Source organism: Kogia breviceps, chromosome 2 (assembly GCF_026419965.1).
Source record: "Kogia breviceps isolate mKogBre1 chromosome 2, mKogBre1 haplotype 1, whole genome shotgun sequence".
In the NCBI taxonomy this organism is placed as follows: domain Eukaryota; kingdom Metazoa; phylum Chordata; class Mammalia; order Artiodactyla; family Physeteridae; genus Kogia; species Kogia breviceps.
In genome coordinates this window covers 130,205,972-130,231,473 of record NC_081311.1, presented here as the reverse complement: position 1 = coordinate 130,231,473, position 25,502 = coordinate 130,205,972, and the positions used below count along the sequence as shown (strand labels likewise).

Genomic DNA, 25,502 nt, shown 5'->3' with positions numbered 1-25,502 from the left:
TACTTTAGTGTTTGGAGCAGAAGAAATTTATATACAGAGAGAAATTTTCAGTTTGATTTAATTCCCAGTTGTGATCCATTTCTTCCCACAAATGTTTTTTCTTCCCTCGAATTTTTGAAAATCCACATTAGAGGTGTGCAACAATTAATGTGATTTCCAATTTCTTCTTCTCTTTATCTACCTACAGACAAATCAGGCCAAACCAAGAAGAAGTTACAAATGAAATATTTTCTACCTCTTACCACACACACAAAAAAAAACCCCACAAGTAGCTACTATTTACTATATTTATAACCGACTAATAAATCTCTTGAAATGGAAGCTGAAAACTATAAAGATCTGGGTTGCAATGAAGTTCAGTCTCAGAAAGTAGTGAAGATGAGAAGCTTTGGACAATGGGACAGACTTCTCTCTAGGAAACTGTTCTCTGAGATGCAGCAGAGGAGGCAGAAATGGGCTTGAAAGCAGAGGTTTCTAAGGGAAGATGGGGAGCTAAGAGCAGACTGAGTGGAAATGGTGGGGACAGACCCCTAAAGAAGCTTTCTGTGGGAGCTGCCTATAGAGTAAATGCAGATGGCAAACGATCTTTGATCATCTTCCAGTCATACTGTTGATTGTGCAAAGAAGATAAAATGTCTAATGCTTACTTTAGGGAAACACAAAATTGCGCACAAATTCTCCAGGCCCAAATACATAATCTACAAAAATTAGAAAGAAATGAAGTTTGAGGAAGCAAACTTGACCTCCTCTTTATTTTAGCTGTCTGACTTTAATTATAATGTATATGGCAATTATCTAGATCTGGTGGTTTAGAAATCCAACAATTGGAAAGGATGATACATTTGGAAGTCTTTAGGAAAGCTCTGATTAGTTGAAGACACAAACTGCAAAATCCTTTTTTAGCTGCTAAATTCAAACTAGACTTAATTGTCTCCACTGGATTTATCTTAACTCTGCAAATTGGTAATCTTTCTTTCTGAAAGAAAACAGTATAACAATAAAAACTGAAAGGGGACTGCCCTCATATTCCATTGCAGTAAGTTGAAAAGCTTGAGGTTGGTAAGGTGAAAAACATGCTTATTGATGTTAAAATATGAGGGAAAGTTGAACAGAGGAAAGAGACGAAGAAAAGCAATTATTTCATTAAAAAGTGAGAAATTAATTTAAAATTAAGTTTGTTCCTGCCTTGGATTCACTGGCAAATATTTTTAAATGCAGACTTACTCTATTTCCCAGCAGTCTTGTAACTGTACGTTCCATATGTTCCATATGTTCTACTGAGCTTGAGAGTAGGGATTAACTTTAGATTTGGATTCTACCCCTTTTGTAATATGTGTTCTATTTATACTTAGCATTTATGTATGCATTGTTTTGCATATATAACATTCACTCATGTACTGGTGGTACATGACATATACAATCAGAAGGTTAAATTATTTGGAAATAACCAGCATCACCAACCCACCACCACTGCCAAAAAAAAAAGTTGCATGGTAAATGGTCTACTTTTTAAGGCCTAAGAAGTATACTGTATTTTGAGAGTATTTTCAAATGAAGTTAGAGGTGGAGAAATTTCTTATGGTTCTTTCGCTTCAACTTATTGAAAATATCTCCCTGGTTAGAGTGTAAGTTTAATTGAGGGGAAGGGATCACTTACAATGTATGTCCCTGCCTCTATATGTTGTATGTATTCTTCCTTGGAATGCCTATCCTTTCTCCGCTCAGTCAACCTGAATACTGGCACGTGGTAAACACTCAGATTATGGCTCAAAAGAAATGTTGGCAATTCTTCAAAGACTGTCTTTTGTCCTATTAACTCTACAAAATGTTTCCTGACTTCCTACAGTCCACAGTGACCTCTCGTTTTTCCGAAATTTTTGTAGTGCTTAAAATGTATGCAAATTTTTATCATTTGATGTTTTTCAAAAATGGTCTCATATTTTCTTTGTTCATACATATCTTGTCTCCCTGACTAGTTCACTTGAGGTAGATATTATGTCTTGTACTTCTCTGTATCATCATTGAACATAGCTCAATGCCTTGTACATAAAAGCATAATAGTTATGACGGTTAAATATATTCACTTAAGTGATTGCTTAATTATATTGCTCTGATATAATCCATGGAGTTTGGTATTTAGAAAATATTGATACTTGAATGCTTGTTTTACTTTAAACTTAGTTGGCAGAGGGAATTAAATTTTTTTTTTAAATCTCATTTGATAAAAGGTTAGCCAAGCCAAAGGTTAGCCAGGTTCTTCATTTTAAAGAAAAGATACTTGATAGTTATAGACAAATGCTTTAAGGAAATGCTATGGTTGTTTTTGTATCTGAAAACATTATCTAATATTGAAGCTCTGCAGTAGAAGTTTTGAAATAATCATATACTTTTTCTCCCTCCTAAGTTCTTCAAAGCAGAATAGTTTTTGCCTTTCATATGAAGAAAATAACATAAAATTTAGTTTAAAAAAGTCTGGTACTTTTTTGATAGCTACCCTGTAAATAGGTTTCAGTTTCATTTCAGGAGCCTTGTTTATATAGCTTGAAACTGTGTTCCTCAGTTAGTGAGAAGGTCTTCGGAATAAACTTACATGTCTTAAGCATTTTAGACATGTGGATGCTAAATGTTTTTGCCAAATGCTGTGCTCAATTTTTCTTAACACTTCCTTTTCACATAGTGACCAGCGTTGGCTTTGGATAGGTTTGAACAAAAGGAGCCCTGATTTACAAGGATCCTGGCAATGGAGTGATCATACACCAGTAAGTTTAATCTTTCTCGTTTAGGATAATATGAAGAGTATTTATTTCAATAACAAGAAAGTTGATTGTTAATTAATATAGCCATACAACCATTAAATTATATAGATGTATCTTTATTGAAATGGAAATAGATTTACATATATGAAGTGGGGAAAAATAAGTTACTAATCTCACTTTTATTTAAAAAAACCATACACATAGTCTGTCTACATATAATCCAAAAAACATAAAAATATAGATATATAAATATAGCGGTCATTTTGGGGTAGTAAAAGTGATTTTTTTTCTTTTTCTTTTTTTTCCCTTTTTTTTAATAATGAGCAACTTTTATTTTTATTATTTAAAAATATGAGTTATATAAAAAAGAAAGAATTTTAATTGGAGGAAACAATTCAGGAGAACCTTAAAAAGTCCTTAAATATTATTTCAAATGTTTACATTATCCTAAGGAGAGGTTTTAGGTAACACTTAGAGGAGCAAATTATTCTCAGGTATTAAATATTTGCTGCACATTACCGTTGTGTCAAGTCATTGTGTATTCTTTTGAAATGTAAAATTCCTTGACTTCATTTTCAAATTGGAGCATATCCAAGAATAGTCAATCGAATAACTAACATTTCAACACATGCATTTAAAAAAAGTATTTTGCAAGCTCCTGATTCTTTATGACTCCAACTGTGAACTTAATACATGATTAACCTCCACTTCTGAAACTGTAGCCTCCTTTGTTTGGAAACTGAAGACCTCATGGCGTTTTATAAGTCCTCGCGTGATTTAGCATCCTGACATAAAAAAGAAATGAAAAAGTTTTCCTCCCTTGGCATATGAACACACTTGAGTTATTAAAGCTGCCTAAATTACATCTAAATTGCAAATATTTATACATCAGTCTTAAATTCTCAAGCCTCTCTTGTCTTTAAAGGTGTCTACTATTATCATGGCAAATGAGTTTCAGCAGGATTATGATATCAGAGACTGTGCTGCTGTCAAGGTCAGTACAATGCTGGAAAATCTGCATATTTAAAAAATAAATCTGGCAGTATGTGCAGTCAGGCCACAGATCCATGAAGTGCCTTTTGCGTGTGGAGCATGATATTAGGTGCAATGGGAGGTTAGAAGTACGCCCATGGCCCAGCCCTCAAGCAACCTAACTGACACTTAATTTGAGAAGATAAAATTCATATTCAAGAAAGACGACTCTTGTTACTATGCAGTAATAAGCTCCAAATAAGTGGGCTGAGGAGGGCTAATGAAACTCAGAAGAGAAAGTGATTTCTATTGCCTATTTCCAGAAAGAGGTGGGACCTCAATTGGACCTTTAAGGATGGATAGAGTTTGTACAGGTAGGATAGGGTAAGGCATAAAGAAAGTGGGAGTGGAAGGGAGAGGCTAAGGCAGTGAGGGGAACGATGCAGATCAAGAAGTTTTAGTTGGTGCTGTGGTTGAAAACAAAGGTGGGAAGTCAGACTGATGCCAGGTTAAGAAGTTTGTGCATTTTTTTGGTAGGCAACAGAGCATGATTAACGGTTTTTGACAAGAACTACAGAGGGTGTGAGAAGATTCATCTTGAGACAGATTTCAAGATGCAAAAGATAGGACTAGAAGACATGGAAGACCAGTTAGGCCTCTTCCTTTGCAGACTTCATTTGTTTATTCGTTCCATAAGTAGTATGTCCAAGCAGTCTGTGATGCTCTGGGGGGTCAACAATAACAAGATATAAAACAGTAGTTGTCTTCACAGAACTTACAGTCTCGCAGGAGGTAAAGACAAGTAAAAGAGCAATTACAAGGGCTATGACAGACAAAGTGTAAGTTTTATGCAAGAACAAGAGTGTTACAGGAGAGTAACAATGACGGTGACGATGGTTATGATACAGCAGCTAACACTTGTTGACTCATGAGCCAGACACAGTCATGTCACATATATTATCTCACTTAACACTTAAGCAACCTTGTCAGGTAGGTACTGTTACTATATCCATCTCACGGGGAAGAAATGTGAGCTCTGAGTAACTTACATGATTACAGAACTGAAATTTAAAGCCAGGTGTATGGGTCTATTATGCTATGTATGGCATTTATAGAAACAGTCAGAAGGGGTATTTGTTTATGGAGAAAATAGTAGTACAGTTTAGTTTAACTGATGTTTTGAATCCAAGCTTGCAGTAAGAAATATGCTGTAGTAAGTTAGAATAAAGAAACTGGAGTTGAAGGAAAATGTTCATTTAAAAAAAAGAGTTCTTGGGGCTTCCCTGGTGGCACAGTGGTTGGGAGTCCGCCTGCCGATGCAGGGGACACGGGAAGATCCCACATGCCGTGGAGCGACTGGGCCCGTGAGCCATGGCCGCTGAGCCTGCGCATCTGGAGCCTGTGCTCCGCAAAGGGAGAGGCCACAGCAGTGAGAGGCCCGCGTACCACCAAAAAAAAAAAAAAAAAAAAAGAGTTCTTTAGTGGCCTAGTGGTTAGGATTCCAGGCTCTTACTGCCAGGGCCCAGGTTCAGTCCCTGGTCAGGGAACTGAGATTGCACAAGCCACTCAGCATGGCCAAAAAAGGAAAAAAAAATTGCAAAGGGCCAAGAAGTGGATTTGGGGTGATTACCAACATTTTATAAAATGTAAGAGGATGAGGAGGGAGGAGACATCTAGAAAATATCTTTGCTGTGTAAGCCCAAGAAAGAGATTCAGGAAGATGATTGACCAGAAATGTTGCACGAAGGTTGAGACCAAGTACTGAGAAAGCCATTAGAAAGCATTATTTCAAAGTAACTGTTTTAGTAAAACACTCTGTAGTATCATGCCGTTTTTATAGAATTCCCAGTTTAACACATGAAAGAATGAAAACTTAATAGAAGTTTGTGAAGTTTCCAGAACACTGATGCAATAAACTACATTCTGTGTAAGTTGTGTCCCTATGTGTGAAAAGATTGGAAGAACCTACCAAAAAAACTAAACAGAAGAGACACTGATCAGTAACAAGGCCAGCTAGGGCAGTGTCTGGAAGGAGAATCTTACCTCACCTGCCACCTTCTAACCCTCCAGAATGTTGTCCTTCAGAGGTAGCAGTCCAAAAACTGATGGATGCTCCTACCAGGTCCTGTCCTCCCCTTTCCTTTCCCTGTTGCTGCTGCCTGGAATTTGTAGAGAGCCATCTTAGACCACACAGAGGAGGACAATATTCCAGAAACATAAAGCAACACCAAAGGTGGATCTTGGGCCCCTGATGCCAGACTTTTATGTCACTTTTCACAGATCTGCTATGATCACGGGCTGGTGTTTGGAAACCACTGAACCAAATATTCTTTTCTAGCTTGAACTTCCCAAAATTTAAAGTTGCAAGGTTCTACAATTTCATATCAACAAAAAGCAGAAAAAAAAAAACCAGTAATTTGCCTTTTGGACATAAACATCACCCTGTGCTATATTTTCTTTATCAGTCCCTTTGAAGGCTCTTGCTTAGACTGTTACTGCTTAACACTGTGTTCTTTCATGTGTTCATTCATAAACATATATCCTAGGTGCTAGAGCTAAAGCAGAGTTAAAGACCATAGGGCTTACAGTTTAGTGTTGTATAAGGGCTGCATCAACTTGAAAATATTCTACAATCCTCTTCCTCCTTTAGGTCATTAATAGGCCATGGCGAAGAAGGTGGTATTTCTATGATGACAGAGAATTTATTTATTTAAGGCCTTTTGCTTGTGATACAAAACTTGAATGGATGTGCCAGATTCCAAAAGGTAAATGTAGTTATTCTTTTTCACAGTCTTCTCATGTGAACTTGTGAATGCTGAACCAAAGTACCTAAGAGGGCATTTTAGTCTCTAATTATAATTTTAAAAGCCTTTGACACTACAGTTAATATATTAAGCTCCATCCTGCCTGACTCCTACCCCTAGTAAAATGCTGCCTTATTGAAATTAGATACTACCTTCCTCTTTTCTCATGAAAGAATTTGTATAGGAGATAAAATTTAAGGCTAATTTAGGGAGATTAGGTCTTGGAATGAAGGATTATTTCAAGTGAAAGGAGAGACGAAGTTGAGGGAATTATTTTCATTTTTATTTTGTTGCAATGAAGGACAAAATGAAGACAGGCTTGGGAAGAATGAAGCAAAAGTCAGGAAATCAAATGTGGGCAGGTCCCAAATCTAAATTTTACAATTTAGAAACAGTTTTCAGTGAGCTCAAAATTACTAATAGTTTATCTCATTCAAATTCAGGAAACCAGTTAGCTTGATAGTAGAGCCTTTGGTGACAAAAAAGAGAGAAAGGATCATAAATAGATATCCTTTTACTTCACTTTTTAGTAGGAAAATTTCAAGGATATATTACAGAAAATGTTAAGATTTTAACTCCCAAATTATTTTTAAGCAGATATTAGATACATTTAATTAATTAATATAATGGTAAATGCACAGAAAGTTCCAAAATGAATCTGAACTGAATGTAAACGGATCATTGAAACTAAAGGGAATTTCTCTTATAAGTTCTCAAAAACCCAGAGATTATCTCATGGAACTGCCCATTGGAAGATTGTTCTTCTTTCCTAAAAAAGGCACCATCTTGCCTTTAAAAGAGCTTCAGATGCAACATCCAGTGCAGTAACTGGCAAGTCTCTTTCACAGGGCAAACTGGGGGGTCATTAATAAAAGGGGAATTGTGTGTGTGTGCTGATGGGGTTTTTCTTTTGTGTGTGTGTGTGTGATTTATTTTATTTATTTATTTAAATTTGTGTATTTATTTATTTATTTTTGGCTGTGTTGGGTCTTCGGTGCTGCATGCAGGCTTTCTCTAGTTGCAGAGAGCGGGGGCTGTTCTTCATTGCAGTGTGTGGGCTTCTCATTGCAGTGGCTTCTCTTGTTGTGGAGCACGGGCTCTAGGTGCGCAGGCTTCAGTAGTTGTCACAGGCTCAGTGGTTGTGGCTCGTGGGCTCTAGGGCACAGGCTCAGTAGTTGTGGCGCATGGGCTTAGTTGCTCTGCAGCATGTGGGATCTTCCCAGACCAGGGCTTGAACCTGTGTCCCCTGCATTGGCAGGCGGATTGTGAACCACTGTGCCACAAGGGAAGTCCCTGATGGGGGTTTTCTAAAGGAGAAATTATACCTGAGTTAGTCCTGATTATTGATTAAACCTGAAAGAAGAAAAAAGGAAAACCAGCTTGGATACCTTTCAAACAAGTGGCAAAGTAACTAATGTATAATTAACTTGGACAATATCTCTGGCTTGAAGCATTAGTTGTGACACTCCTATTATTCTTTGGTATTTGGCATGCCACAGAGAGTGTCACTGCTCCCTCCAAAGTATGTTCTCACTGGTAGCTGTTCCCCTGCCTCATGTTTGAGTACTGAGGCAGATCCTAGAGTATACACCAGGAAAACCTTAGAAATGACAAACCAGTAACCACAGGAAATATTATGAAGAACATATGGTTTTTCTTTTTAATGTATTTGTTATTTTAAACAAAAGAGAAGGGAATTAACTAGCTTAGCAAACATAAATCAGGTAATCAAATAAATAATTCTTTTAAATAATTGCACCTCTGCTCTCTCCAGTGCAGAAACAAAATTAAAAACGAAAGAACTTCCTGTCTCAGCCTATTTTCAGTCATTGGAAAAAATCAGTGATGGTTTGATCCAGGGTTTAAATGTTATATTAACTCCCCTTTGACAGTCCATAAATTTCTGAGTTACAATGTGTCACATTCACTGGTTGGATATTTTCTTGACTATTAGAACAGCCAAAGCCTGCTCAACTGGACACTTCTCTATTAATCTGTGTTTTCCGGCTTTCTTAAAGCAGTTTACCTCTTCAGTAGCCCAAATCACCAAACCTTTTATCTAGCTCTTGCCTTTTTTATTACCGCATACAGCTGGTTCTAATTAGTCCCCTCCTCTCTAAAATGGATATTTTGACAACCTAATTTTTTTAATTATCATAATCACTATGGATATATATATTCTTTTTTAGTTGCGAAAACAGTAGCAAAAATAAGGTTCATAAAAGTTTTTAGGAAAATGACCTATAAACACAACTTTTTTATATTGTGTTTCTTGATACCTTGTACACACATACATGTTTGTAATCCTGTGTAAAAAGACACCTTTTATTTTGCTTTTCTCACTAATTTAAAGAAATTTAAAGGTTAGGCATAGCTTTCCCCCAACATACAAATGAACAGAATTCTTTGACAAGATACAAACAAGAAACTATTTCTATTTTTTTAACTGATTTGCAGCATTGTTAATGGAAATTATCCAACATACAGAGGACTGAGTTAGAGAGAAGAACCACAGATGCTGGAAATATAGGCAGTACTCAGAGTAGGGTCTTCTCGTGCATTGGCCCTGATACGATAGCAAAATTAAGAACGGCTATTTTACCCTGTAATTTCTAAAATTCCTCAAATTATGTCTTTGGCTTGAAACCAGTGTGACCTATGACCTGAGTAAAAAGGGAGAGGAAAGCAGCTAGCATCCTGAGAGGAACTGTTCTGTGCCTGGCCCTGTGCAGGGTGCTTGCATAGGGGTGATCTTACATGATCTTTACACTGTCTTTGTTAGTTAGGTAGGAGAGTTTCATTTTTATAGAATAGAAAGTTGGGGCTCAGAGAGTTAAACAACAGATCCCAAGTAGCACAGCAGCAAAGAGCCTAAGGGCGTTTAGACACTGACTCACCCAACTTCAAAGACCATAATTCTTTGTACGGTACCATATATCCTGCTGGGTGAATTTTATTACTTTCTTCCCAGTTTTGTCTCTCATTTTCTCAAAAGTTTCAGTACTGGATCACTGAACATTTTTTTCCAAGGACATCTTGGGAGGCAATAAACTCTACCAACCTAGGTGTATTCAAATTGCATTAGATGGGGGCTTCCCTGGTGGCACAGTGGTTGAGAGTCCGCCTGCTGATGCAGGGAACATGGGTTCGTGCCCCAGTCCGGGAAGATCCCACATGCCGCGGAGCGGCTGGGCCCGTGAGCCATGGCCGCTGAGCCTGCGCGTCTGGAGCCTGTGCTCCGCATCGGGAGAGGCCACAACAGTGGGAGGCCCGCGGTAAAACAAATTGCATTAGATGGAGACGTGGTTCCTGAATAACCTCATCCTACAGTGATGATTATCTTGGTGCATATTCCTTAGTGCTCCTGTGTAATGTATACAATGTATTCATTTACTTATTTGTACATTCTAATTATTATCTATATTTTATCCATCTAGTCTTCCTTTGTGACTTCCATGATATAAGGTAGAGAACTGCTAGTAATGCTGTATTAATATTTAACAAATCTGCCTTTTTGGTTGCCACAAAAACAGCTTTAGTGTGGGCCCCACAAAATTCAATGTTATGAAGTGATCATAACATGAAAGGAAATGGTTTGGCCAGAAATGGACAAATCTCAGCCATACTGCAAGTCCTCTTGAGTTAGACTAAAGACACTTATTAGTACGCCATGGTCTGTAATTGGATACTAAACTTAAGCCATTTGCTTTCTTATACAGGTCGTACTCCAAAAATACCAGACTGGTACAATCCAGGTGAGTTAAAAAAACTAAAATTTATCCAAAGCTGCTTTTACCTTTTCAGTGATGTATTTAGTTAACTATTTAAGCCCAGGCCTAAGTGCCAGCTTCTTCTCTATCATGTCCTCAAATGAGATGAAGTATCTCCATGCAGGGAAGGTGAAGGTGATTAGCTGGTGTGGGATGAGACTCTGAGGCTGGATTTACCCTTCTCAGTGAGTACAGGAGGGTAACAGAGTCACTCACTGGCTCAGGAATCCTTGGATCCTTCCAGGCAGCACTGCCCTGGCCAAAGAGAGCCAGTAATCTAAATGGATTATTATTTATAAATAGTTTTGAACAATAATCCATGCTGAGAGGGTGCAGTTTGGTTTATGCAGTCATAATTGTGCTATTTTTCTTCTTCTTTAGAGCGTGCTGGAATTCATGGACTTCCAGTTGTAATAGAAGGGAGTGAATATTGGTTTGTTGCTGATCCCCGTTTAAACTATGAAGAAGCCGTCCTGTATTGTGCTAGCAATCACAGCTCTCTGGCTACTTTAACATCTTTTGCAGGACTAAGAGCCATCAAAAACAAAATAGCAAATGTAATTTAAAAGATGTATTTTTAAATATTTTCTTATTTTTACATTTATTCTGTTAAAAAATTTCAAATATCTACAAAAGTAAAATGTTCCTCTCAAGTAAAATTTGCTTAACAACATATAAGTTCATCACTTCTTGTTAGAAAAGTTAAAAAGAATTACTTAATGTTTTAAAATATTCAAGATTAATTATTAATGTCTGTTGATGAGATGAGCTTCAATAGATAATATAAATTAGTCTAATTCCTTGTCACATTTTTTACTAAAAGTTAACTTTGTAGTTAACTTGAGATTCTGTTTCTAATAATAACTAACTTTGCAAAATAGTTTTTTGGAGGAAAAATAATTTGTACATTTTTAAATTTATAACTAGTAGCAATAGGATACTATATGTCCAACTAATATATGCTCATAATTACAGTGACCATATTTTCTGTATGCAGAATAGGGCCTTTGAATATAAAAAGAGTTTCTAAACTACATTTTTCAGTGAAAGGACCTGGTTTATGTAATTTAGAGACCAAAGTAATGAATATCTGGAAATTATAGTGGTTTGTGGTTATGATGGGCCAGGGTATTTAAATCAAAACTCTTCTAGAAAAGTCAGCACATATAAGGATGAGTGTTTAGTTGTTTTTTGTTTTGTTTTGTTTTTGTGGTTTTTTTTTTTTCAGATATCTGGCGATGAGGAGAAATGGTGGGTGAGAACTACTGACCAGCTAATAGAACGTCGTTTTATTCAGTATGTGACATTCTTGATGGTGCCTTTGTAAAGTTATCGTTTAAAAGAAGCAGTCCCAAATCCCCTTTTACTAAATGGAGTACTGTTTATAATTAGTTTTGAACATTAATCCATAAGCTACCTAGACTAGGGAAACCAAATCCTTTAGCAAATGAGCATCAAGAAAAAGTAATATAAAATAATGGCCTAACATTAAATTTAGAATTAAAATTACTTAAGTAAAAGACAGAGTGGAACATGTAACTACATTATGAGCTGACACATCTCTCATTTTCTTTCAGCTTACAACATCCATTGCATCATTTTCCTATAACGTTTGGAGAGGAATGCTTTTACCTCTCTGCCAAGACTTGGTTTAGCGGTAAGGTTAATTCCAGTCCTTTAACGTTAATTATGTAATATGTGAACTTCAGGTTCAATTACTAGCTTAATCTTGCTTTCCTTTTGATTATATGTTTGGTAGCTTTGTCATATTCTGATTTATTGCTGATGACAATAGATCGAGTTCCAAATGCAAATAAAGGTGCTTTTCACTGTGAATATTTTGACTTCCTTTATCCTAAAGCAGTTACTTAGAAATAAGCTTACCACTTTCATAACCAATAAGGATATAGACAAATTCACAAAGATGAACAGGCAGCAGTTCTAAAGTATAGTTTAGGTCCCCTTTCCCCTCTTTAGCCTCTTCAACTCTTATTTCCTGCCATCAGGAACTATGGTAACTGTGTGTGTACCAAGTGTGTGCATTTTTATAGGCAATATTGGTATGCTACAACTTACTGATATGAGTAATAATAATAGAAGAAAAAAATAGCTAGGGAAGAAAAGGAATATATTTTAACCATTTGGGAAAGATTGATTTAAAGAGACTTTCTTCACTACTGGATGGTTTTAAAATGTGCTGAATGGAAAATTTTCACCACAGTAATCCTGCTTTTCATTTCTCAGACTTAAGTAAACCAGCAGACTGTAATACCAAGTTGCCCTTCGTCTGTGAAAAATACAATGTATCTTCATTAGAGAAATATAGTCCAGATTCTGCCGCTAAAATACAGTGCTCTGGAGATTGGATTACTTTTCAGAATAAGGTAAAAAGACACTTGCTATGCTGTGCAAATGATGATTGCTTTCATGGTGGTTATATGGCCTGTGGCAGAATGGCATCCCACCAAGTAACTTCACTAAGATAGACTCTGCATATTTCAGTATCTCACCTGATTCTCTACATTTTCAGAAACCAAGTTAACTCTCAAGTTAAACATGCCTACAGGTCTTTCAGAGTACCGTGTTTCTATTCTGTTGCTACTGACACTTAAACTGCCAAAGTTGATCTTTCAGTGAATAGTAATATATTGACTAGTCAGGACTATCTCTTTGGCATGTAGGAAACTGGCTTAATTTCTGGCTGATAAATTTTCCCCCTTAAGGAAAACATCCAAGCAGCATTTACCAATCAAATTAGACCAGCATTTCCCAAACTACTTTTTGGGAATATACACATCTGCTAACAAAATGTTAATCATTGATGTTGCTTCCAGAGCAGTGTTTATGATTAAATAGCTTTGGGAAATGCCACATTCTATATTTGCTTCCTTGAGATGCACAATTCATATTGGTGTATGTATGTCTTAGGAAATGCATTTGGCTGCTAAAAAGAGAGATTACTATAGTATGCTAAAACATTTATTCTCTCAGATAAAAGAAGTTGGAAGATAAGCAGGCTGGGGTTGGTATGAAAGCTCTGTGGTCTTCAAAACCAGGCTTCCTTTGTCTTTCTGCTCTGCCATCCTTAACTTATGGCTTCCAAGCTCAAGTTCAGGGTGTTATCTCTAGAATCTTTTCTAGAAGCCACCCAATGACTTTATATTTCTCTGGCCATTCCAGTCTGTAAGGAGGCTGAAAAAAAAAAAAAACATTTTATAGCATGTTTCAAGGAACACAATTTGGGACATGCTATTCCACACTAACATGATCATAATATCAAGAAGAAAGAGGGGGACTTCCCTGATGGCACAGTGGATAAGACTCTGCGTTCCCAATGCAGGGGGCCTGGGTTCGATCCCTATTCAGGGAACTAGATCCCACATGCATGCGGCACAACCAAATAAACAAATAAATATTTTTTAAAAAAAGAAGAAGAAAAAGGAAGAGCTGTGTCTGATAGCTGAAAGCATCTGTAGTAAAGTTAAAATATTAAGGGTATATTTTGACTTTTTAAAATTTGGACAATCTTTTTTCCCCCAAAGTACTAGATTAATTTACATAGTTGATGTAAATTTATGGTTTTTTGTTTGTTTTTATTGAAATATAGTTGAATGAAAATATTATATTAGTTTCAGGTGTACAACGTAGTGATCTGATATTTCTATAGATTATATACCATACAAAGTTATTATAAAATTACTGACTATATTCCCTTTGCTATGCATTACATCCCTGTGACTTATTTATTTTATAACTGTTAGTTTGTATCTCTTAATCCCCTTCACCCCATTAAAATATCCTGTCAAGAGACAGGGGGATGATTTCTTTAAAAATGTGGGTTTTTTTTAATATAAGGTAATGATGGAGAATACGTATTTGAAACCAAATGGAGCAGAGTCTAAATGCTGACTATACCATGCTCTGGCTATTTCACTTATGGGTAAAGTTACTTAATGTCCTTATGCCTCAGTTTTCCCATTTATTGTGAGAATTAAATGAGATGATACTGTGCAAAGTGTTTTAACACAAGGAAGCACTCAATAAATGGGAGATTTTTTTTTTAAAGTAGCTCAAGGACTACTCTTCAGTTGCTTAAATTAAGTGTAGAGTTGCATTCTTGGGACTTCTCTGGTGGTCCAGTGGTTAAGAATCCACCTTACGATGCAGGTGACATGGATTCACTCCCCTTGTCAGGGAACTAAGATCCCACATGCCACGGGGGCAACTGAGCCCACGTGCCACAACTGCTGAGCTTGCGTGCCTCAGCTAGAGCCCATGTGCCACAAACTACAGAGCCCATGTGCCCTGGAGCCCGCGCACCACAACTAGAGAGAAGCCTGAGTGCCGCAACAAAGAGCCCGCGTGCCGCAACTAAGACCTGACGCAGCCAAAAATAAGAAATAAAATAAATAATAAATAAATCTTTCAAAAAAAAAAAAAGAGTGTAGATCTGCATTCTTTTGGTACTACTTTTAATGTGTCTATATCTCACAAACAGAAAATTAGCAGCCTTCTAAAAGATGAGGCATTTTCTTCCTATGTGAGCTTTCCCGTGTGTGGAATCTTATACTTCATATGTGTTCTTTGTTTGCAGTGCTTTTTAAGGATCAAACCTAAGTCTCTCACATTTTCTGAAGCCAGCGATGCTTGTCATACCTATGGTGGAACCCTTCCGTCAGTGCTGAGCCAGAGAGAGCAAGGTAGCAGAATTGTTTCATAAACATGTTTTATTCTGATCTGGAGGCCATGTTTGTGTTGGGAGGCTGTGGGGAATGAACACATACAAAGAATCTTATTAAATTACTTTTTACAGAGTAGGTGAAAGATTATCCTGGTAGTTAGATAAACAAGAGCTATTCATTGACATTTTTAGTATATCTTTAATTTGAATAAGTCAAATTTTTTTTTAATTCTTTCTGACAGATTTTATTACATCCTTGCTTCCGGATATGGAAGCTACTTTATGGATTGGTTTGCGCTGGACTGCCTATGAAAAGATGAACAAATGGATGGATAACAGAGAGCTGACATACAGTAACTTTCACCCATTATTGGTTGGTCGGAGGCTGAGAATACCAACAAATGTAAGGTTTTTTTTTTTTTTTAATCAATAAGCTGTAGCTCTCTGAAATACCTGAGTCTTCCACAAATTGTTGGATTAAGAACAAGGGCCTATTTTGTGAGTCGATTCATATGAAACGTCCAAATAGGCAAATCTATAAAGATAGAAAGTAGATTACTGGTTGCCAGAGGCTAAGAGGCTAGAAGGATTGGTGGTGATGGCCTAAAGCATATGGGATTTCTTTCTGGGGTGGTGAAAATGTTCTAAAATTGATTAGGGGTGATGGTTGCACAACTCTGTGAATATATGAAAAACTATAGAATATATGCTTTAAATGAATGAATTATACCATCTATGAATTATATCAATAATGCTGTCACAAGAAGAATAACGACAGAGCTTCCCCACCCTTCATGTAGATGCCCTAGTTTTTCATAGTAGTATCAGATTCCATAGCATTTATTTCATAACCATGTAAAACCATCAATAGTGAGTTGCAAATAAAAGCTAATATAAATGCTTTACTTATCATCTTGGAAATTGGAGCTGTCAGCCTCAGTCTCCTGAGGTTAAAAAGTACAAAATCAGTGGTAAGTGATCATTTTTCCCTAAGATCTAAATGTAAAGAAGCTAAATGTAAAGAATGGAAGAAGGCATTATATTAACAGTAGTTACCCTGTACCATGATATTGCTGCCCACTGCTTCTGTCTTCCTTATTTACTGGATACAAACCACCTTTTGCACAAAAGGCAAAGATTAAGAGATTAACCTTAAGGGCTTCCCTGGTGGCGCAGTGGTTGAGAATCCGCCTGCCGATGCAGGAGACACGGGTTCGTGCCCTGGTCCGGGAAGATCCCACATGCCGCGGAGCGGCTGGGCCCGTGAGCCATGGCTGCTGGGCCTGTGCGTCCGGAGCCTGTGCTCCGCAACGGGAGAGGCCACAACAGTGAGAGGCCCGCATACCGCAAAAAAAAAAAAAAAAAAAGAGATTAACCTTAAAGTTGAATTCCAAAAGTACATCCTAGGCAACATCAGCTGATATTCCTGATGCAATGGAACTTTGCTCAAGGTTGACGTTGGTGGCAAAGGGAACTCTGCAATATGTGTAATTATGTACAAAGTAAATATCAAAATAAAGCTTGGTTATTGTAGAACATTTGGAAGTTATAGAAGAGTAAACAAAATAAAGAAAAATATCAACCCTTATCCTGCTTATACTTAGGCTGGTAGCTTTTAAACTTTTAACTCATGACCCATAGTAAGAAATAAATTTAAATTACCATTCAGCACATAGATATAAATATAATATTGAATTGAAATAAAAGTTTCAGGAAATAATACTTACCCTTAGAGCTTATATTTCTTTCTTTTCTACTCTGTTCTACTCTAGTTTGATCTAGTCAAGTCTAGTCAACCTATTCTCTGTGTTCTATCCTATTCTGTTTCATTATCACAAATAAGAATCAAGATCCACTGAACTGATTTCATGACCTACTAAATAAGTCTCAAACCATATTTGAATCCTGATCTAGGAAATCACAATGAATATTTCAGCATTTTTCTTCTAGGGCCTTTCTGTACATCGTCTTCTTGACATAGATAAGATCATAGTATATATACTATTGTATCTACTTTTCTCACTTAGTATTATATCATAAGTAGTTTCTTATGCCATTAATGTGCTTGATAAGCATTTTGATGGTTGCACAATATTTCTTGATAGATATACCATCATTTACCTAAATAATGCTGGGTATTTTGGCTGTTTCCAGTTTTGCATAATCCTAAATAGTGCTGCAATTAACATCTTCATGCGTAATCTTTGCTATATATTTCAGGTTACCTCCCTAAGATAGATTTAGGAAGTGATATAGCCAGATCAAAAAATATAAGTAGTTGTAAAACTCTGGTTACCAAATTGGTTTCCAGAAAGTTTTATGAGTTTATATTTTTGTCAGCAATATATTGTGATTACTTTTCTATTCATACCAGTGTATTAATAATTTCCAACATTTATTGAGCAGCTAATATGTGTCAGACACTCTGCTAATGCATCACATGCATTATTTCATTTAATCTGCACAATAGATGTGAAACAGTCTGTACTCCTCTCCTATCTTAGAAATGTGGAGACAAACAGAGAGAGTCATGTAAATTGCCAGAAATCATGCAGGGTATGCGTACAGGGTCGGCATTTAAATCCAAGTCTGCAGAGCCAGCATTCTTAGCTTTTCTACTGCATTGCCTCTACTACAATGCTCTAAGGAGAATTATCTTTTAAAAATTATTGCTAATTTGGTAGTTTAAATGATATCATATTTTCATTTATATTGCTCTGATTTCTAATGAAAACATATCATTTGAATTTCATCCAATGTGAATTTCTTATTCTTTGACAATTTATCAACGCCTTCATGTATTTCTTATTGATTTTATGACTATGTAAATATTAAGTGTGCTAACCCTGTGTTTCTTGCATTTATTGCAGATATTTTCACAGGTTATTTTTTTCTTTAGGTCTAATACCAAAAATATTACAGAAATAAGTTTTGATTTTTTTGGTATGTGTTCAACTCTATTTCTTTTTTTCCTTCCATTGCTTTTAGGTTAGAAAGTCCCTCATGTAAATGTTAGTTAAATGAATGCCTTTATTTTCTTCATTTTGTTTTATAGCTTGCTTTTTTGTTCTGACAGTATGATACATCCATGGTATGTGGCATATGTTGTCAATGGTTACTTAATCCTTTTCCCTAATCCTGGCCAATTGTCTAGCATCATTTGTTGCATATACTTCCGTCTGTTAAAATCAATATAGAATGCCTTTTTTATCATATGTGAAGTGTACATGTGTATGTATGTGTGTGTGTGTATGAGACATATTCTTGTATAGCTCCCACACTGATCTAAATACTATAATGTTGCCATATTTCAAAAAATATAATAGGATTAGTTATCCTTTATTGTATGTCTTTTAAAAATATTTTTAGCTGTTTTTGTCTATTCCTCAAGACAAACTAGAATTATTTAGTTAATTTCCAATCTAAACAATTAAATAGAAAACTTCTGGTAAGAATTTGACAACATTTTAGGAAGAATTGACATCTTTTTATTAATTTTCCCTCAAGAATATGGTGTAACATATCTCTCCATTGATTCAAGTCTTCCTTTTAAATTCCTCAGTGAAGTTTTTAGAGAAGTTCTCTTTCTTTTTGCCATTGAGAATGGCAACTTTTTAAAACTGTCTTACTGATATGTAGGAAATCTATTATTTGGGTATTTTTGTATATTTATTTCATAGGCATCCATCTTACTAAAAGCTCTTATTACTTCTCAGTTTTTCAATAGATTTTCTTGGGTTTTCTAATTAGATAATCATAATTTGCAAATAACCATTCATGCTTCACTACATGTGGTAGGACTTCCAGAACCATGGTAAATACCAGGAGTAATAAATAACATCCTAGACTTGATCTAGACTATAATGGGAATATCTGCAGACTTTCATTATTATATTTGATGTGGACTTTTTGTTTAAGGTATATCATTTATTTAGAATTTTTGTTCAAGAATAAGTAGTGGATTTTCTAAAACTTGTTTTCACCATCTATTGAAATTGTCATACAGTTTTTCCCATTAGGCCTATGGACATGTAGTATAATACATTAATAGATGTTATAGTAAACCATTTTTATCTCCTTATCATAAAATCTAGTTGCTGAGAGTGGGTTATTATTTTACTACTGAATTAGATTTGTTAGAATTTTATTTGGGAATGTTTTCATCTCTGTTCATAGAGTTAATTTTTTTATGTCTTTTTTTTCTGATCATGTCAGCTTCATAAGATGAACTCGGTAGTTTTCTGCCTTTGTGTTTTGAAATTATGACTCAGTCTGGGGAATTATCTTTCCCTGAAAGTTTGAAGGAACTGTATACAAAACCATGTGATATTAGAACCCTGTTCAGAGATCATTGTTTAATACTAAAGGGATTTGGTGTAGTAGGTGAGGGCTAAACTCTGGAGTCAGATTGAGTTTGAATTCCGTTCAGCCATTTCGTATGCCTTAGGAAGTTCACTTAACTTTTCTTAAGTCTCATTTTTTCATCTGTAAGTTCTGATACTGTTGTTCCTACAACACAATGTGAGGATTGCATAAAATATTTCATTTAAAGCTTATAAGCACAGTACCTGACATATAGTTTTTAAAATGAGCATTATTATTAATTTTCAATTTCCTCTAAAGTTACTGGTACATTTTAGTGTTTCTACTTTTCCTTATAACAGTTATGCTAATTTGTATTTTTCAAGGAAGTTGTCTATTTCATGTAGATATTCAAATGTATTAGAATAAAGTCGTGTCTGCTATTATCTTTTAAAATCTCCATGTCTTATTTTAATCGTTTTTACTTTTTCTTATTTAGATTTTTACAAAAACTAGTGTATGTTACTGTTTTTTTTCCTCCCCTTTCTCCACCACCTACTCCTATTGCTTGAGATATACAAATACTACTACATTTTTCTATCCTGTTGTTCTTGGAGTTATATTTTTGCTGATTTTCTAATCTCATATTGAATTCTTAGTTCATCTTTCCTTTAAAAATCAGAATGCATTTAATAATACCTGTTAGCCTTCACATAAAGTTTTACTTGTATCTCTTGTAATATTTCTCATATTAGTCTTTCCTATAATTTTTCATTTTTGTTTTAATGTTTATTGAATAGCATGTGAGTGTGCAGTTTTTTTAAAACTTTTGTAGCTCCTGGGATACGCTTACTTTTCTTATTTTTCTGAGTGTGATATGTTTCAAACATACAGAAAAGTATAGGGACAATATACTTTGAATAAATTTCCATGTCTAATGTTATTGATTTATGGTCAGAGAATGAAATCTAGATAGATACTTTTGTTTATGGATGTTTTATAGTGACAAGTATAGGATCAAAGGTGAGTTCTCTATTGTGTGGTACACCATTTGTCATTATAAAAAGTTTATAAACATCTAATAAGTTGAATTAACAGTCATTACTTTTTTGCTTACTTGCAATGTCAAGGAGAGCAGAGTGTTAAATATTATTATAATTGTGTATTTGTCTTCTAACAGTTTTTCTTATCTGTTTTTTTTGTTTGTTTTTTTTTTTCCCCCCCGGTATGAGGGCCTCACACTGTTGGTGGCCTCTCCCATTGCGGAGCACAGGCTCAGTGGCCATGGCTCACGGGCCCAGCCGCTCCGCGGCATGTGGGATCTTCCCAGACCGGGGCACGAACCCGTGTCCCCTGCATTGGCAGGCGGATTCTCAACCACTGCGCCACCAGGGAAGCCCTCTTTATCTGTTTTGAAGATATATTCATCAATATTGCCACTATTTTGTTCTATAATTTCTAAAGTTAATTGCCTTTTCCCATGTTTTGAAAGTTTATCAGAAGACACAGGCCTACTAGAGAATGGACTTGAGGATATGGGGAGGGGGAAGGGTAAGCTGTGACAAAATGAGAGAGTGGCATGGACATATATACACTACCAAACATAAAATGGATAGCTAGTGGGAAGCAGCCGAATAGCACAGAGAGATCAGCTCGGTGGTTTGTGACCACCTAGAGCAGTGGGATAGGGAGGGTGGGAGGGAGGGAGACGCAAGAGGGAAGTGATATAGAAACATATGTATATGTATAACTGATTCACTTTGTTATAAAGCAGAAACTAACACACCATTGTAAAGCAACTATGCTCCAATAAAGATGTTAAAAAAAAAAAGTTTATCAGGATTTTCTTAGTGATTTCATGGTCAGCTCCTTAATGGATTTTTTTACAGGAAGAAAAATCCAATTTGGAATATAAAGTTCCCTTGCTGGGATCTTCAGACTGTTAGTTTCATGATTGCTTATACATATTTGCCTTTTTGTTTAGATTTTTGATGAAGAGCTGTCCTACCACTGTGCTCTAATGCTTAACCTCCAAAAGTCACCTTTTACTGGGACGTGGAATTTTACTTCCTGCAGTGAACACCATACTCTGTCTCTCTGTCAGAAATATTCAGGTATAGATTATTATTTAGATAACTATGGTACTTTATGCTGTTAGATATGTACAGTACTTTTTCACAGAAAAATCTTATAAATTAATAATTTGTAATCATACAGCTTCCTTAAAATTTTAGCATGACTAAATCCATACTGCTCAGTGAGTCAAATTAGCTCAAATAGAATGTGATTTTTTTTCAAGATCATTGCCATAATTAAATATCATAATTAAGTATCCAGTGGAATTTGTTGATCGGTGTTGTCTAATGACAGTAAATTATGGTTGCATTTTGTTCTCCTCTCTACTCTGGAATTTTTCAGATTTTACTGTCATGAGGAAAGGAGGAGAAAAAAAATGTTTTTAACTGAGTTCAGTATAAACAATCACGGTTAAATTTAGCACTCAAAAAAAAAAGGATGTGAAGCATTATAAATGGATCACTGTCTATGCCCTCCTATAATCCAAATAAAAGTAAAATGTGTACTTAAAAGTAGGAATCATCTATATTTTCAAAAAGATATTTTTTTAAAGGTATTGAATCGTTTTCATTGGTCACAGTAAGTTTTTAAACAAATGATTAAAAAAAAAAACCTTTGCCATGTAATGAGAACTTCAAGTAGCAATCCGTGTGCTTCTGGGTTTGTTTTTTTTTTTTATACAGCAGGTCCTTATTAGTTATCTATTTTATACATATTAGTGTATCTATGTCAATCCCAATCTCCCAATTCATATGTTTGTTCTATACATCTGTGTCTCTGTTTCTGCCTTGCAAACCACTTCATCTGTACCATTTTTCTAGATTCCACATGTATGCATTAATATACGATATTTGTTTTTCTTTTTCTGACTTACATCACTCTGTATGACAGTCTCTAGGTCCACCCATGTCTCTACAAATGACCCAGTTTCATTCCTTTTTATGGCTGAATAATATTCCATTGTATATATGTACCACATATTCTTTATCCATTCGTCTGTCGATGGGCATTTAGGTTGCTTCCATGGCCTGGCTCTTGTAAGTAGTGCTGCAGTGAACATTGTGGTACATGCCTCTTTTTGAATTATGGTTTTTTCAGGGTATATGCCCAGTAGTGGGATTGCTGGGTCATATGGTAATTCTATTTTTAGTTTTTTAAGGAAACTCCGTACTGTTCTCCACAGTGGCTGTATCAATTTACATTCCTACCAACAGTGCAAGAGGGTTCCCTTTTCTCCACACCCTCTCCAGCATTTGTTGTTTGTAGATTTTCTGATGATGACCATTCTGACCTGTGTGAGGTGATACCTCGTCGTAGTTTTGATTTGCATTTCTCTGATAATTAGTGATGTTGAGCAGCTTTTCATATGCCCCTTGGCCATCTCTATGTTTTCTTTGGAGAAATGTCTATTTAGGTCTTCCGCCCATTTTTTGATTGGGTTGTTTGTTTTTTCAATATTGAGCTGCATGAGCTGTTTATATATTTTGGAGATTAATCCTTTGTCCATTGATTCATTTGCAAATATTTTCTCCCATTCTAAGAGTTGTCTTTTCATCTAGTTTATAGTTTCGTTTGCTGTACAAAAGCTTTTAAGTTTCATTAGGTCCCATTTGTTTGTTTTTATTTCCATTGCACTAAGAGGTGGGTCAAAAAAGATCTTGCTGTGATTTATGTCATAGAGTGTTCTGCCTGTTTTCCTCTAAGAGTTTTATAGTGTCAGGTCTTACATTTAGGTCTCTAATCTATTTTGAGTTTATTTTTGTGTATGGTGTTAGGGAGTGTTCTAATTTCATTCTTTCACATGTAGCTGTCCAGTTTTCCCAGCACCATTTTTTGAAGAGACTGTCTTTTCTCCATTGTGTATCCTTGCCTCTTTTGTCATAGATTAGTTGACCTTAGGTGCGTGGGTTTATCTCTGGGCTTTCTATCCTGTTCTATTGATCTATATTTTTGTTTTTGTGCCAGTACCATATTGTCCTGATGACTGTAGCTTTGTGGTATAGTGTGAAGTCAGGGAGTCTGATTCCTCCAGCTTAGTTTTATTCCCTCAAGACTGCTTTGGCTATTATGGGTCTTTTGTGTCTCCATACAAATTTTAAGATATTTTGTTCTAGTTCTGTAAAAAATGCCATTGGTAATTTGATAGGGATTGCATTGAATCTGTAGATTGCTTTGGGTAGTGTGATCATTTTCACAATATTGATTCTTCTAATCCAAGAACATGGTATATCTCTCCATCTGTTTGTCTCATCTTTGATTTCTTTCATCAGTGTCTTACAGTTTTCTGAGTACTCCATGCGCTTCTGAAGAACTTTTTGCTAAATTAATCTTTGCTCATTTGTCTCATTCTTTTTAGTAACTGCCTTTTTCAGAGAAGTACTGTAAATGAATAATTCAAATATATCCTCTTAGAGGTGGTTGTATACATTTTTTCGTGGGTTCTCCCAGATGAAAACTGGTAAGGGGACACCCAACACCTCTTGTTGAAGCAGTTCAAACAAAGGAAGAATTTGACACCAATCTGAAATGGTAAACTTATTGCCATTAGAAGTAGTCTACTTTTATTTATACCTTTTCTCCTATTTCAGTTTACTTTTATTTATAGCTTTTCTCCTTCCTAAATCAGATCAACTAAATCAGAATTTTGTTCTAATTGTAGAAAACAAAACAAATTTGTGGTTCACAAGTTTACCTAAGGTATACAGCAAAACATACCTAGTTCTCCCACCCAAAGTCTAAAATAAATGAATAGATAAGTAATATCTAAAGTATATTATTACAGGGAGAAATTTGAAAAAATGTCCTATGACTTGCCAAGTAGGTGGTTTTTGTGGCTTTATTTTTCTTTTACACACAGAAATTGAAAGCAGACAGACCTTGCAGAATACTTCAGAAACTATGAAGTATCAAAATAATCTGTACAAAATAATACTGAAGACTCTGACTTGGACTGATGCTCTAAAGGAGTGCCAGAAAGAAAACATGCACCTGGTGAGCATCACAGACCCTTACCAGCAGGCCTTCCTGACTGTGCAGGCTGTCCTTCATAACTCTTCTTTATGGATTGGACTCTCCAGTCATGACGTAAGTTTTCAGTCCCCACTGCCGGGATTGGGTGACGGAATGTGACATTTTTTATTGCACACAGCATCTCTCATATCAGACTAAAAGAAACCAGAGATCATAAAATCTTACTCCAGTGAATGAATTTCATGAAGTATGTAATTTTTAGCAGCAGTCATCTTTCCACTGTTGAAAGATCAAGTGCTTTAATCGTTTAGCTTAAGAAAAATGTCTAATGGACATATGTAGCTGAGCACTTCTTTTTATTTACTCCAATCGAAGACGGAGCTGGAATCAGGAGCTTCCATGTCTCCTCAGCCAATGAAAAGAAGAGAGGGAGGGAAGAATTAAAAATTCAGATGGGGTTGGGTGAGCAGAAGCCCGTGAACGTTATTAAAGGGCTTTTTATCCCTTTCCGAATCAGCAGAGTGAAATTAAGCCACTCTGCAAAGGGATTAGAATAGCATTTTGCCACATCTCAAGCCCTGATCTTGGGTACTTCTCATGCATTTCATAGCCCAGCAAAGAATGCTAGTCTCCTATTAATTCCCAGCACTAAACTACATGCATGTAGCACAAACAGGAATATTTACGCTACTAAAGCTTTTGGCTGTAATTAATAGGGAATCTTTTTTAAAAAATAAAGCTGTAGCATTCCTCTCAGCATTGTAGGCCATTTTTGCCTCTTTTCTGAGCCTTGTATGTAATAAGTTGATGCTCTGCCCACAGAGATGTATTGAAAGGTAAGATATAGGGATGGTATAAAAGGCGGCATACGTTGTGCACTGATTGGGGTGCCATTTATTTAAAAAGATTGTGACGTGAATTTTGCTTTCTGCATCTGTGCAGTGTGTGACCCGTAAAGCCCTAGTTAGATAAGTGTCACCTAAACCAGTATTCCTAATCCACTCTCGGAGGGAAGGTAATTGGGAGAGTAGGAAAGAAGTGTCCATTGCATTATGAAGCAAACCTGAGTTATGTAGATGGTAGGCTAACCCTCAGTATACCAAGATGGTTTTAGGGCTGCATGGAGAAAATGTGATTGAAGACAATTTAAGTCCTTGCGCAAACCCCAAGC

The 25,502-nt window shown here is 35.9% G+C and overlaps 1 protein-coding gene across 3 annotated transcripts in view; it reads left to right on the top strand.

Moving 5' to 3' along the window:
* LOC131751492 (CD302 antigen) overlaps window positions 1–25,502 on the top strand; it is a 131,302-nt gene that overhangs the window by 40,860 nt on the left and 64,940 nt on the right. For 2 of the 3 annotated variants that reach the window (XM_059055351.2, XM_059055354.2), the window contains exons 14-25: window positions 2,678–2,759; window positions 3,682–3,750; window positions 6,379–6,493; window positions 10,252–10,287; window positions 10,684–10,859; window positions 11,531–11,598; window positions 11,880–11,959; window positions 12,547–12,686; window positions 14,897–15,002; window positions 15,226–15,386; window positions 21,270–21,399; window positions 24,219–24,445. In XM_059055351.2, the coding sequence (XP_058911334.1) occupies window positions 2,678–2,759; window positions 3,682–3,750; window positions 6,379–6,493; window positions 10,252–10,287; window positions 10,684–10,859; window positions 11,531–11,598; window positions 11,880–11,959; window positions 12,547–12,686; window positions 14,897–15,002; window positions 15,226–15,386; window positions 21,270–21,399; window positions 24,219–24,445 (1,390 nt within the window). Of the gene's footprint in view, window positions 1–2,677; window positions 2,760–3,663; window positions 3,751–6,378; window positions 6,494–10,251; window positions 10,288–10,683; window positions 10,860–11,530; window positions 11,599–11,879; window positions 11,960–12,546; window positions 12,687–14,896; window positions 15,003–15,225; window positions 15,387–21,269; window positions 21,400–24,218; window positions 24,446–25,502 lie in introns of all 3 variants that reach the window. The other variant, XM_067026153.1, reaches the window with a different exon arrangement.